This window comes from Parus major, chromosome 6 (assembly GCF_001522545.3).
Source record: "Parus major isolate Abel chromosome 6, Parus_major1.1, whole genome shotgun sequence".
NCBI lineage: Eukaryota > Metazoa > Chordata > Aves > Passeriformes > Paridae > Parus > Parus major.
In genome coordinates, this window is record NC_031775.1 from 28563433 (window position 1) to 28579149 (window position 15717).

General features: G+C 37.4%; 1 protein-coding gene across 3 annotated transcripts in view; it reads right to left on the bottom strand.

The window, feature by feature from the left end:
• CACUL1 (CDK2 associated cullin domain 1) overlaps positions 1–15717 on the bottom strand; it is a 41902-nt gene that overhangs the window by 5927 nt on the left and 20258 nt on the right. For all 3 annotated transcript variants that reach the window (XM_033515551.1, XM_033515550.1, XM_015633484.3), the window contains 3 exons: positions 12873–12975; positions 2166–2255; positions 211–349 (listed from right to left, as the gene is read on the bottom strand). In XM_033515551.1, the coding sequence (XP_033371442.1) occupies positions 211–349; positions 2166–2255; positions 12873–12975 (332 nt within the window). The remainder of the gene's footprint in view (positions 1–210; positions 350–2165; positions 2256–12872; positions 12976–15717) is intronic.

The following is a 15717-nucleotide window of genomic DNA, read 5'->3' on the forward strand; positions in this document are numbered from 1 at the left end:
TTCCAGCCTTACAATCATCTACTGTTTGGGTACCATCTGCAGGGCTGTTAGTGCTCAAAAGACATTGAAAATAAGGCCATATTTCAAATACTGAATTGTGAAGGTTCTTAATTAATTCTTAAATTATTTCTTCAGTTTTTTTAGGTGCATCCATTTTTACCATTTCAGCACTGTCCTGCACAATCACTACTAAAGATTAATAATTATTACCTAGTAAATCCATTCTGAATAAGTTCTCTCTGAAGTTTCTGGTCTTGAGCAGCATATTCCTGAAGCTCAGATTCCACAGCAGGGGGTAGAATATTTGGGATGAATTTAGAAAATAAAGCTGGTGCCATCTGTACCCATTCTGTAAGAAGACAGAAAGCAATAACAAAATATATCAAAGAGATATTTTGTGAAAATGTTACTGTTTGACAAATGTAACTTTATTTTTAATACATTATAGGATCTTAAATTAAAAAAAAAAATAAAGGAAAAAGGATAATTTCCAAATCCACAGAATCCGTGCCTTAAAGTGGAACAAATAATGAGACTTTTGAAATCAGATATTTACGTGGAGATAGAAAAATTACTATTTTTCTCAACCTCATCATCAAATTGAAATTCAGTTCTTGCTACATCTCACAGGACCTGTTGAGTCCCTGGACACTCCTAAGGACAGGCAACTAATGATCAGCAAACTCACTTGGATAATCAGATAATGACTGTAACATTTTACTCCAGGAAATTTATCCCCAAAATGTACCCTTCTCTCCCCTGAGCCTTACTTGTAAAAAACATCATCAATGTAGTATCATCATCCAACCCTGCTCCTCCATCCCCATTTCAAAAGAATTCATTCATTTCTCTCACTGGTCTTCCAAAGCTTAGACATATGCTTCTTTAATGTTCATTAGTCCTCCAAACTGACTGAGGGAGCACACGACCCCCTCATCCAGATCAGTGAGAGAGCTCTTTAAAAGGACTGGCCCCAGTACTGAGCTAGGATTAAAAGAGTCTTTCTTCTCTGGCAACATTTGGAAGTCTGACAGCTGTAGGACTCAAAATCTGGTTAGTGCCATGGTAGCAACCCAAAGCAGTGTCTGTGCTGTGGACAGCAAGGCAGGGATCATCTGAAATGGAGAACTGTGAAATCACAAGTCTATCACCTACAGTATGAAGTGTGGTCAAGGAACAACCACCCTGAATTGCTTTCAAAACAATAATACTTTTATACTTATGTATACATCCTTCCTATCTTTGGTCCCGAACACTTTCTAGAACTGAAATTAGCATTGCCTTATAATTGATAGAAGTATGTTAATTTTGCTGATGTAAATATAATCTTTGCTTACAGAAAGTGCATTTTGTACATGTAGAGTCCGCTACACTCCTGGTTTGTACACTTGCTAAATATTGCACTAAAGCTTTTTGTAAAGGATTCCCATTCTCATTTCTATTTCCATAAATGGGAATTGAAAAAACAGACTGAAGCTCAGGCACAATCCTTCTCTCAGGCACACCACAGTAAGAAACTGTCAGGACTGTAAAAGGAAGGGGAACAGGTACCATTTATTTATGGATATTTTGAACACTTCTTGTTTCTAAGAAGTTCTCAAGCACAGGGTAAGGCTCTCCTCAGTTCTCCAAAACTTAGAAGATCCCAAAACTTAGATACAAAATTGATTAAAATCTGCAACACCATTTTCCTTTAATATAACTGTTGTTGCATAAGATGTCACATTCACAAGTTAAATTAAACTCTTCCACGAAATAATACCAACAAAACAATGGCTTCATAAAGAAACTATCATTCACCTCAGGCCAAAGACCTGTTGTTTGACAAGTGACTCTCAATACAACTTTTACCATTTCAGTACTTCCAAATTTCTACCATGATTGACTCATTAACATCCTTCTTATTTCTGCAGAGAAGGAATGGATCTCCTCCTTGCCTCCAGAACAGAGGACTGGGTTGCTGTTTTTATACGAAGTATTTGGTGTTCACATGGTACCTTGCTCAGGTGACAGGCAACAAGACCCAGGGTGGAACTGAGCAGTACAAGGCACAAACACAACACACTTTGATTGTTAACTGGGCATTAGCTAGAGAGTAGACACATTCTGGCAAAAAAAATGAAAAGCACAAGATGAGATCAGTAGAAACATTTTTTCCTTTTTACCTGGTCGTAGTGTATACAGGCCTTTCACAATATTTGCCATGGTTGAAGGAGTTATTTGAAACGGTGTTGACTGAGCTTCCAAAAGTAAAGCTGAAATAAAATTAACACAATCAGCAACTTTTCCATCCAAGAAATACAGGCTCTTATACATAGATTTTTTTTTAAAATCAAAAAAATACAGTAATTGTGCTTTTTTTGTCACCTGATGTCCCCCAAAAAAGCAGCCACATATCTGATTTCAACTTATTCTCAAGAGTAATAAAACATCACCTTTAGACAGAAGTATCCTGCTCAAATTATGTATAGTGAGAATGTGTAATAACTTATTTCTCATTGATTGGAGGTAGCAGATGTTCGGCAAAACCACTCAGGTGATGGCTTTAAGTATTCAGACATAGAACTGAAGCAAGTTCATGCCAAGTGTGTTAAACACCTGAAGATCCACAAATCTTACTTTACAGCATTTAGAATCCTGCACACAAAACTAAGGATGGACTGAAAGTCTACGCAGGTGTAGTGCAAAAATTGTAAAGCCCGAAGAATAAAAGTTGTTCCTTTAAACACAAGTTAATACTTGCACCTTCTTCTTGAGGAAAAACTGGCCAATAGCACATTTACTGTTTATGTTGTGATGTAAGGTTTTAATCCTTATTTGTATTTACATGAGCTTGGCACATACATCTGAATTACAGAAACACACACCGACAAAAAAAAGAAATTAAGAAGGTGTGAACCAACTGCTGACTCTTGATTTTAATTTCTCTACCAAGAAGTTGAGCATCCTTCTATGCCCACCACAGGAGGAGAAATGTTTCTTATAATTCTACCTCTACTACACATCTCTTGGCCTTACATTGGAGCTCAGCTTTTTTAAGCTTCAGAGCATCTCCACTAGAATACTTAAATAGAAAGAAAAATCTTCAGTAGTATGTTTTGTCTTCTCTTTCTGAAGCTATATCACAGGGAAATTAAAACAAAGTACTTTCTTGTAACCTTCAAGTAATCAAAGTTGTTATATTTAATTGCTGTAGATGAATTTGTTTTGGAAAGAGCCATCTTAAAAGTGCTTGCTCATTGCAGCTGAAGCCTTGAGAGTGTGAGAGACTGTGATTTGTCCTGTAATGACATTTTTACAGCCCCCTTCCTAAAGATTTGTCAAAGAGCCTCTTGGCAGCCAGGAAAGTTGGAAATCCTAGAATTAAAATGGTCATAGTGCTTTATAATGTGACAGTAATGAAAAATCCAAACAATGTGTGTGCATATACAAATATTTATATCTTTAATTACTGTGGCCACTTCAGCCTAAGCATCACCAAGAGATTTGCAAAGTATCCAAAGAACAGTGAATTTGTTCTTCTAGACATGAAGTTACACAAAAAAATTACTTAAAACAAAAAATCTTCATTACTTTATTGCAGCTTCAGAAAGTAATATTTCTTATCTTGCTTTCTGCAAATGCACACATCACCTGCTACAATGCACATTTAAATCACTCACTCCTGATTTACAGCCAATAAATACAAGCATGACAGTATTATGTTCAACAAGATAACAAAGTAATGGTGTATATTTCCTGATTCTCAATAAAGAAAATTAAAGAATATCCTGTTCAATAAACCATACAGTATGAACTAACCCAGCTTGTCCAAAAGCTGGACATCAAGCCTTGAAAACTGAACAGCACTGCTGTAGGATTTGTGTTTTCAGAACAATTTCCCTAACAGCAAACAAGACTCCTCTCTTGATAGAACCAAAAGATGTCCATGTAAATTTAAAAACAAAGCTGGAAACTAAGATGTAAAAACCTCTTCACACACAAATTCATCTTCAGTTGTGCAATCAAACAAAGACATTCATTCAATCCTGTATTACTTCTTGAGAGGCTCAAATAGAAACAGCTCTGTAAGACATGCTGAAATTATCTCTGTTGTTATTTTATAATCTTACAAAAGAGTAACAAATACTATGGCTTTGACTCTTGCTTTATTAGAATAATTAGTGAGAGTCTACAACACAGAAATTATACAGACTCCTTCTACCCACTCCCAGAACTGCACCTGCAGCATTTACAAAGATAAAGGAGGGAGAGGCAAAATAAAACTGAACCTCAGCTGAATGAGTGGTAATGACACCATGACACCATCTGACCACCTCCACAGTGCTCATGAATTAACACCACGTTCTACAGACTAAGCAACTAACATGAGAACAAGTTAATTAACCTGTAAAGAGTCCTGAAAATAACTCCTGGCAGAATCAAAGAAAAGAAGTGTGGGTTCTCATGATGAAAAGTATTACATGCAGAGAGATAGAAAACGCTTTGAAATATTCTTGAACACAACACCCAAAATGGCCTCAAGGAATTTTGAGGAACAGGGAATGAACACTATTGGAGTAAGTGAGGTATGAACCTGCAACTTCATATACTCTGCAGTAATCAAGCTACCCCAATACTGCACAGTAGCACTGTGCAAGGAGAACCCTGCCTCTGGATGAACATTTAAGCTATTTCCTAATTACAGTGGGACACTTTGGACAAGATCCAGGAGCCCAGTAATTCCACGAGTAGCAGATGATATCTTAACAAGTTCAAATTCACTTGTTCATAACTCAAGACTGATTTGCAAAACCTAGGGTTTAGCTGTTCTAAAAAGCTTTTTCTATCCTTCAACATTCATTTGGAAATAGATCTTACTTAGTGAAAATGTTACTTTTCTGGCACAACAGTAAAACTTTTGCAAGTTAGTACAAGGGCTTTTTTTCCCCTCTGGAGTAATTTAACGGAATTACAAAGTAAGCTAATTTAACAAATCATACCTAAGTATGACTTAGGCAGATGTGTTCAAAGTTGTAACTACTCTGCAATACACCTTAAAAAAATTAGAAACCATATTCCCACTAAAAGCAACCCCAAGAGCTTCCACACCAAGGCATTAGTCAGCTGCTGCAATTCAGTCTCCAATGGCAGCAGAACCCATTGCTTAACATAAAACAGATACTGGAGATCTTTGTCCTGCTGTACAAACTGTGCTTTTTAGGACTTAATTCCATTATGTATGCAATGTCTGTATTATTGTGCAGAGTTGCAACTTCAATACTTCCAGGGAATTGAGCCCTTACATAAGTGCACAGCATTTCTGCCCCTGGGGAGGATCTGCAGATCCCATGGAATCAAATCTGCAGTGGGATAAATTACCTTTCCCTCAGCCAAATTATTCTGGGTCCATCTGACCACACAAACCTTTCCATTTCACTGTGATAAAATCCTGATCACCTTGAAGATGGTAAGATGGTTCCTTTATCCCAGTCCATGCAAAGCACTGGACTGAACCCCGATGCCAACAGCAATTAAACAGGGAGGGAATTGCCACAGCTGGCAGCCAAAATGCAGCTGGAAGTTTTTGTTGTTGCCATTTTGGGTTGTGGTTTTCTGTACCTTGGTCAGGTTTTTGTGTTTGTTTTTTAGTGTTCTTGTTTGGCAATTTTGGTTTGTTGGGTTTTTACCTGCTATGTATTTTATTATTAAATTGTCTGATGAAGTCTGATCATGTATTACCTCTTTACTTCTTTACTCTTCACTACAGTTCCTCCATGTTAATTACTGATCTAGAACTTCAAAAGCTTTTGAATGAAAATTGACTTTCTCTTTGGCTTAACCCTCACATTTGCAGTTATATCAAACTCCTCATGATTCTGGGGCTTTGTCTTCCTTTAAAAATAAAATTTTACCTTAACTTAAATTCTTTACAAGTTTGCAATGAATTAAAATGTAGATCAGAAAAAAAAAATACATTTTTTTTATTATGCATTTCCCACTAGGCATTTAATAAAGCCCCAGCATACTCTTAAAATATTCATTACACAGACCAAAAGCTTTATTAAGTACATAGTAAAAATGCTACAAAATAAAAATTCTGAGTCTTAATCACATGGAAAATATTCAGTGCTGCAAAAAGAATAAATATGAAAAACAAAGCTATAAATGTAGAGATATATGCTTCTGGATTAGTATAATTGGAAAACAGGGTGGTATTTTCACATTTAAAATTTTATGAGGTCTTATTGAAATTGGACTATTATTCCTATTTCTTTGCCAAGGAGCCAGATTAACCATGGTGGTCATTACCTGAGACTGCATTTTCCAATTTAATTTGAGGTGCTGCAACTTAATCAACATGAAACAAGGAAAATAAGAAAGGTAACTGCAACTTTTTAAAATGGCCTGGAGTTCTTTCATGAAAGGTTTAGTTCAGAGACAAAATTTACATATAAATTGTTATTTAAAGAATTTGAACATGTTCTACAATACTTGGTAACAACCCAGACTGCTTCCAGTATTGTTACAACACAATTACTTAGTCCTTAGCTGTCAAATTACAGCTGTGACTTCAATATTAGTGATATTATTGATTAGTGATATATTATTAGCCCCCTTAAACCGCTGAACATGTAAATATTGATTATTCCATCAGATCTGCAGAGAAACATTAAACAGCTACAAAATATCTCTTAGTTAGACCTGGAGAGAATAAAGGTGTCTGCTGAGGTCTAAGAAAAGGGTGAGATTAATGTGACAAGAGTTTTGAAGGAATGGTTGACTTTCCTGCAATAGTAGCATCCCAGCACACTCTCCATGGGCTGGAAAAGAAGTGGAACAATACTGCAGTTGATTTTCACTATCAGTTATCTGTGTCTATCAATATTTGGAAAGAAAGAAGGAAGGAGAGGAATGAGAACTTTGTTCAGAAGGTCAGAATTGGAAACTTAAAGTGATTCAACTACTTGCCAACATAAAATAAACTAGAAATTAAATACTGAAATTCATAATCCTGTAGATGCATAAAAATATTTTAGAATTATTTTTAATGAAGAACTTTAGAATAGCTGTATCCCTTCCCTACATCTCAAAAAAAGGACTTTTTTATGCTACAGAGTCCTCTTGCCCCACCCCCCCAAATCAATTACTGTCAAAAGCTGGAACCTCAACAGCTTTATATCTGGGGAAAAGACTACATTAGTTTTTTATTTCTGAGGAACTCCAACAGAAAACATCATGGTTTAGTCTGGCACAAACACACTGGAATTAACTGGTATTTTCTCCTAGTGCTCTACTACCTTCATTTTTAAGGCCCTGAGGAAGAAATCTCATTTCATGTTACCTATCCTGACACATATGCTAAATCTAAGGACAGAGTCACTCAGCAGACCAGTAATTCTGCCTTTCTTAATACTTCTTTTTTAAAGAAATCTCCCCTTTTTTCTGTCTCATTCTTAAACTTAAAAAGCAAGATAGTTAATGAATGTGGCAGAGTAGAGTTGTGCAGATTTTCTTCTCATTCTAACTTCTCAGTTTTAGGAGGAAGCAAAGCAGTGTCTAGAGGCTGAGTAACATCCAATGTATTACAGAAGGAAAGGGCCTCAGTAATCAAAAAAGACATTCTTAAAGCACACTGCTTCTGTCATCACAGTAGTCACTCTGGATCCCAAACCAAAAAGAATAATGATTTTGAACTCTTGAGGGCAGTTCCTATAGTAAAGCTTTAGTTCAGATTAGAAATGTGATTTTGAAGCAAATTCACTGATCATCCCCACTCTGCTGCTCCTAGGCTGGTATGACAGAGCTGCCTTGGAGCATATTACTTTAATTCCTTTGGACTAGATTAAACCAAATGTGCTCAAACTGCTACTCCTGGCACTTTGTCCAAGGAGCAGACAAGAACAAGTGGGAACTAAAACTCTCCAAAAGCAGGGGAAGGTCAGCACTGGGTTCTCAACACCAACATGGAGGCGTTTCATATTCTGCTCCCTTTACACCACCCCACTTATTAATGCAGACATAGCCTGAACTATGCAATGAGACCCTCAGCTCTTCCTACAGGGCCCAAAGCTTTCAGATAAAAGCCTGTGGTTCTGCTGCACCAAACTTATAAATGACAAAACCAACTCAGGACAGACACACAAGGACAATATCATTTTCTTTACGAAACACAGTCATTAGATGTGACATGGAAATGAGAAGCACAAAGAACAATTTCTTCAGTGTCAGCAGCATACAGAAAGGCTGTGGGCAATGCTCTCTGCAAGAAGCTGAGAAACCATGAGATTGTTTTCTCCCCTTGTCTGGGTATTTTCTCTGCAGTTGGTGCATCAAGGCAGTAACAGGCAGCTTCTCATGTGCAGATTGTTAGAGACAGATGTCAAAATTGAGGGGGAGGGAAGAAACACCACCTCAAACAGGGTGTATGTCAATTCAATCTATCTTTTTCTTGTCTATCTGTGCCAAAGGGTGAGACATGGGGAGTGAATAAAAAAACCCAACACACATCAAAACAGACCCCTGTGGTCTCTGTTGTAGCTGTAGAGTCAGGCCATGAACTTGGCATCAATCACACTCCTTCCCTCAGCCTTTTGCAGTGCTCCTCTCAAACAGAGTTCTGTATTCACAAACAAAAGCTGGATATGGCATTTATTAGTGAAAGGCATTTTGTCAAAGCAGCACACAGCCAAAGAGATGAGGGGTGTCCCTTGCTTCACTGACATCAACAGGCTTTGGGAGGTCAGCACAGCAAAACACAGCTGCTAAATACACAGGGCTGGGTGCCCGCAGAGCAACAAACACTCCTGCTGAGGCACTGCACAACAGGACAATCCCTGCACAGGGAACATCCTCCCTGCTACATTCATCAACCTCTAACACATAGAAATAGATTCATTCTCTACAATTTTGCATTACATTTCTACCTGCTGAATCAAAAAGCTGGACAACCTCATTGTTAAAGAGCTGTTAGTAACCTTTTCCAATGTTCCAGTTAGCTTTTCTGGTACTTTTTAGAAAGCAGCAATGCATTGGAAATATCTTTCCTGTCTTTATAAAGGAAAAACCTTTTCCAACATAAACAGCCCTTCTATTGAACTTTAATACACTTCCAACAAAAAAATAAAGAAAATGGAACAACAAGATCTCTTCCCCTCATCTGAATCCAAGTGACCTTGATCCAAACCTGTCATATGTAAAAACCTTCAGAGAAAATATTTCCTCTGTAACTAACTAGAAACTGAAAACATAATGAATTAGGCTGTGAGTGGTCTCCCTCCTCCTGACTTTTTTCAAAGAGCTTTTTCTTGGAAACCGTGAGAAAAACTTCTACTTTGGCAAACATATTTGATATATTTTTACACTGGGTTTTAGCTCTGAACTCAGACAGGCACTGACATAAAGACTTACATTTAACAACTGCCTGCATGCCTTTAGAAACCACACACAGTAACCACTGTGTGCTGAGGCTTCAGTGGCTACTTCTGCAATTACTCCAAGAACAAAATCAGAAGTGCTGCACAAAGCTGTTTTTCCTCTGATTAAGTTCACCTGACTTCCCAGTTGAGTAACAACTGCACAAAAGTGCGGCCTGATGTTTTATTGGGAAGAACCAACTTGTACTGAATGATCTGTACCAGCAGATTGCTCTTTCAAGAGTGAAAAACACTTCTTGAACACAAAACAGTAATATCCAGTATCCCAAATGAGAAGAGTGGCAGTTACTTGCAAATACTCTGCCACTTAATTTTACCAACTGCAGGTCCCAGAAATAGAGAGTTTCAGGAGCTGCTATTCACTTCCACGCAGTAATTGCCATTTTTCTAGATGAGAATACACAGGCATGGAGATTGCACTGCAGGACTATCAGAAGAGACAGCGGCTGCATAAGAAGAAAATAAACTTATTCCTGAGTTTTTCTGCTTACAAGTCACCTCATGGAGGACTGTAGCAGGAACAAAGATAACATTCTCCACCACCCTTCCCTAGTGACATGGGGATATTATCTGTATCTTCTCCCCCTCCCACTCTCATTTCTGAATCTGCCTGTAAATAAGATGCTATATCTTTGCTTGTAACATTCAGTTAAGCAGTTCTGCCCACAGTAACTTCTCCCAAGCCGTTGAATGCACCAGTCTTATCAGCAAGAGCCAGCTCTGGCTTTGTAAGGAAAATAAGCAGGTTATAGTCTCTTAGTTCAAATGTACCCACTCTAATTTGAATCACACTGACTTGATAAATGTGTGAGTGCAAAAGTGTTTCACAAACAGCTGTGTTCATGTGTCTGTGTATTGTGGGTTTTTATTATGTATTTACTTTAACTAATGAGAAGTGCTCCAGATAGTGAAGTGCTTTTCAAAAAAAAAAAAAAATTAATTAATCTATGAAATCCAAATTGGAACCAAACTGGCATTAGTACAGGAAAAAAATGTCCAAGAAATGTTCACTTAGGCAATATTTCCTCTGTAAATAATGAATTGACACCTTGATCAGTCAAATTTTTGCAACCAAGTGCTCAGGGAAGTGCTCCCACCACAAAGACAAGCGATGATCTTGCACCTTCCTGTCTCCCAGCAGCCAGAAAGGAATGAGGGGACTCAGACTGGGGGAGCCTGAGCAAGATCAAATGCCAAGGAAGAGATCAGGCCTGGACTGTTCTTCTGGCTTCTCTCCCTCTGTCTTTCTGAAGTGGAGCAGGAACTTGTTCAAAAATCAAATGAACCAGAAATGTACTTACAGTCCTTCCTGAGCACTGCTTCAAACAGAAATGTGAGCTCTCAGAGCTTCCAGGCTCTGAGACAATGACAAGGTACTATAAACAAAACCCACTTTGTACAAACATAGCAACAAATTTCAGGAGTGAGAGCAATGTTACTCTGACCATCCAAGTCTAGATCACAAATGGATTAAATCTGTTTTGTAACTTGTTTTGTTTTTTTTTCCAGAGTAAAGGCATGCTTCCTTTCACTGAAGTGGCAGTTGCAGCATCTCTTTAACAAAAACAGCCCCAGGACTCCATTTTTCATACAAATCACAACTTCCTTGACTTTAATTTCCAAAGTACCCCCATTCATATCTGTACTTTTTTCCCCTCACAATATACCAACTCTGTATCAAATATCAGCACAGAGCACCATACACTGGTACATTGGAAAGCAGAGTAAATAAACACAATTGCATTCTATTTTCATAGAGCCCTTACACTTCCCAAAAGGAAGGTTCTACTCATCTGTTTTGGTTTAAATTTCAGGAAGCTAGAAAAAACAGCTGAGAAAGGCAGAAAAAAATACAATAGAAGTTTTTCAGCACATCTGTGATACTACATCATGTGCTACGCATCTTCAATTCTTTCCCAAAAACCTGTTAGTAAGTTTAAAATTTTACTTAGGCATACTTTAACTCAATTTATAGATCCTCTTATCAAAGATTTAATTAAATCAGATCACAGTTAGGAGTTAATGCTTGTCAGTATTTATCATCTTACTCAGAAGGGAGATAAAACCCAAATAAGTTAGCTTTAATAAACTGATGGTCAGACTGAAATGAACACAAGGAAATGAACCTCTTGCTCATTACACAAGAGACTTCATACACAGCAACACATATGGCTTACCTTTATTTATTTCATTTCTTTTTATTTTACTTCTGCAATTAACAGAGCCAGGGGAAAGTATTTCTGATTCCACACACATACACAGTGCCACAGGTCTTTTCTTTTCTACAGTTCATCTGCCATTTCTATTTGAAGCTGCTATTATCACTGCAGAAAGTTAATTACTTAGCAACAACACATCTGACATCGCTTATATCAGAGGTTTAGTCATTGTTAAACCTTTGCTCTGCCACTGGAAAAAAAAAAAAATCTTTGCCTGAAAAATGCAAACATTTTAAGGCAATATCAGCCAAATTTTCCATGATCTTGTTGCAGTAATCATCTTACCAGGTTTCATACCAGTAACTTTCTTTGGCATAAAATAAAACATCAGGTCCATGATTGGGTATTTCTCATTGTTACTGTTTTAAAGGTGATGTGATCTGCTCTTAGTGACGCTAGTCCAGATGGCAAGAACTTCATCAGAGCTGATGATCTCCCATCCCTGTAGTGTACCAGGCTCCCTGAGCTTGCAGTCACTGTTTTACCCACCCCTCTCCCAGGAAGCCACCTCTCAGGGAGCCTGAAGCAACAGCAAAGCTGCTTTCCCCAGCCCTTGCCTGCAAAGAGCAGTGCATTGCTACCCAAGCAAAGACTAAAGGAGCAATGAACTCCACTCCCACTGCTCTAATGCTTTGTGAGCTGCCCTTCTGAGGGGCCAGCAGCGAGGTCCCTGTGCTCACACAAACACTCTCAGAGCTGGCTGGTTTCACACAGACACTGTGGTTCACCACAGGAGTCACACTTCCCGTTCAGTGCTCCTGTGGGTATCACTTGAAGCACATTATATTTGCATTAACCCATTAACCTAAGAGAGACAGTGCTGCCAGCATTCTGCAGTTCACCACCTACAGCAGAACTCGAGCACATCATGACAATAATCCCAGAGGTATCACAGCTCTCTGACCACACCACGTTCTTAATGACACCTGTCAATATTTTGATAATGAAATTGAAAAGTAACAACATAAACAACAGAACAATGAAACATTCATTCTGCCATAATCACAAGGGAAAATAAATATTGGTTCCCCCTGATCTCAAGCAAAGCATTACTTCATACAAAGTCAGATTTCTGAAAAAATTAAGCTGAAGCGTGTCACATTTCCTCATGCCTCAAAGGAATTTGTACTGAAGTTCACTAATATTTGGCATTTTATCTCAGTTTGCTGTGGATTTCCACAGCATCTGAAAGCTCTCCAGGCTTCCATTATAAGAAAAATTCAACGGCTTTACTTACGCATTAGGTTGTAAATGTGCTTTTCTGCAACATGTTCCGTAAACAGCTTTATAAGGTCATCTTTTAAGTCTCTGTTTAGCTTGGTTTCTATGTAAAATTTATTCTGGAAAATAAGACAGAAGTTTTCAAGTTTGTTTCTCATAATAGCAAATAAAGTAAACTTATTTTTTCTCCCTGAATAAAAACGGTGCAGAATATTGAAGCTGTAGAATATTTCACCTTGGTGACTGCATTTAAACTATACAGAACATTCCTATACAACAAAAATACATAGATGACAAACCAACTTACATACAGCCATATATATTTATTTTGTTTTCTCTGTGTACAGCTGTACCTCCATAACAATCCAGACTGGAGAGCTTGTATAGAAAACACTTCATTTAAGAACTCCTAGAAAATTTTTAAGTTCTCTTAATACTAAAATACAGCTGGACATCATCTTTGTAATGAAAGAATGTATTTTTTCCAATGACTAAAAGCAATTAAGCCATTAAAATAGATGGGATATAACAATAAATCATCAGCACAACTATCCACTTCTGTGGTTCATTGACAGTCTCAGGAGACAGCTACTCACAATGAATCAGTTGTGGAAATAAGATATATACAAAACTACACAAAAACGAGCAACATTAAAATTTTTAGGATTCCATTACTTTGACCAATTCAGCATTAATAAAGAACTCATCTCTTTGAAGGAAATTCAAAGATAATTCTATTCATGACTTCCTTGAAGGCCCAATACCCAATGTCCTATTTGGTACCAATGCTCAATTTCCTGCAATTAACAGCAAGATTTCCTTTCTGTGTCTTACTCATAGAAGTGTTTTAAAAGCTGTGGGGGAAAAAATTGCTTCAAGATAAATCTCCTACATTTAAAAAGCTAATTTGGAAGTAGAACAGCTGAATTAACTAATTTGGACAAATGGTGCAGAAGAGTTAAACAGATAATCTAACAAAAAATAATCCACAGGAACACTTATCTGAGAGATTTACTAGAAGAATGGATATCTTAAGGGAGAAAGGTTTTTCCACACTTTAAAGCAAGTTTTTCTCCTATTCTTTAAAGCATTTAACAAAACCAGAACAATTCAGAATACAGAGCAATCCTCATGTTTTTATATGAAACCCATTCTCTTGGCCATTATCAAAACTACAAACACACCATAACAATCTGTCCAGACAGAAACCCCTCAAACTTTTGAGAGAATATTCACCAGCAGTTACTTCCCTTTAATAAAGATTGAACCTGATAGAAAAAAGGCAATCTGAGGTATGCCCCTAGTATACCTGGAGTTTGCTGCAGTGTTGGACAGCAGCCTTAAGAAGGTATTTATTTTTTTTTTAATTTGCTAAACTTGCTGCTGGTGGTTCTCTCTGATACCCTGAATTTATCCTGTTTGTAGAGATTTTATCAAGGACTAGGACTCAGTTGTTTCCCCCACCTGGGCCTGTGAAACAGAAATTGAGGGAAAGGCTCTGCACAGGGATACCCTAATTAGAAACAGACTAACTTATTGGTAATGGTTTTGGTCAATGGTGAACTGCCATTGCAACAGAAACCCACAGCAACTAAAGATACACTCTGAGGAATTGTAAAACTACACACCACACTACAGCCTTGCACCAGAACATTTTCCCAAACCAGCTTGCACAAGATGTGCAAATTATGATGCCTCGTTTTGCTCAGGGGCTGGAAAGCCTAAACTTTTAATTCCAGTAATTTCACTACTAGAAAAGCAACAAAATCCCCCAGCAGTTACAACACAGTACAAATACAGAAGAACTGCAAAATACTCTTCACATTTGCTCACTTGGAAACATATTTCCAAAATGATGTGTGAGCTTAAATAGACAATGAAAAATCATCTAACTGTAGCACTTTATTTCCAATCCACAGTGCTGGAAGAAGCAGAAGAGCTGTCACCCCCATTCTTGTTAGGGGCACATCAGGAAGATTTTCTGTATAACTTGTCACTACCTAGGCTGTGCCAGTATTTCTTGAAAAATGTCTCAAGTCACATAAAGGCCTAACTGACACGTAAAAGGTAAGCAGATGTGAATAACTGAGAAAGTCAGATATGATAAAAACATTAATTCTACAAACCTTACAATAAAGCAATCTGACAAATATTAAAAGATAAAAATCAGTTAATATTAAGAGGAGATCAATAAGTACTTGAAAGAAGAAAACACAGTATACAGGTTCACTTATCACATCAGACATATATTTGTGTACACAGACACACACAAAATGCCCTCTAGCTGATAAGAAACAAAGTGCAATACAATCCCTACCCAGTAGGGATAACAATATTTTGGAGGCAATGAAAAAACTTCAACTATCCCAAAACCACAGTGCTCACAAATGTTAGGCTCATATAATGTGATAAAACAACAGATTTTCAGTTATATCTCAAAGTAAAATGAAAAAAATGAGCTTCTATAAGAAAAATATATTATCCAAATTTTATTTTTTATTAAAATGGAAATATTTTTTCATTCATGTGTGTAGCACACTGTGATATGTACAATCTATAAGCACACAGAATAATCTCACTTAAATTTACAAAATAGCTTTCTGCTAGGAACAAAGCACTGTGTATGAAGCTGACTTCCAGTTTAATTTCCTTTACCTTCAGTTATATCCCTGAACTTCTGAAGAAGCCTAAATCCAGGTAACCTCAGAGGGTCTTTTGGCCTCCACACTTTTCTGACAAATCTGCTGCAGCAGCCTAAGACTGAATAAATCCATCACTGTGGAAAAACAAAATGCTCCCAGCAAAAGGAGGAAAAAGAAAACTCCCTCAGTTGCAGGGTCAGTCCTCTCAGCCACCCCTCC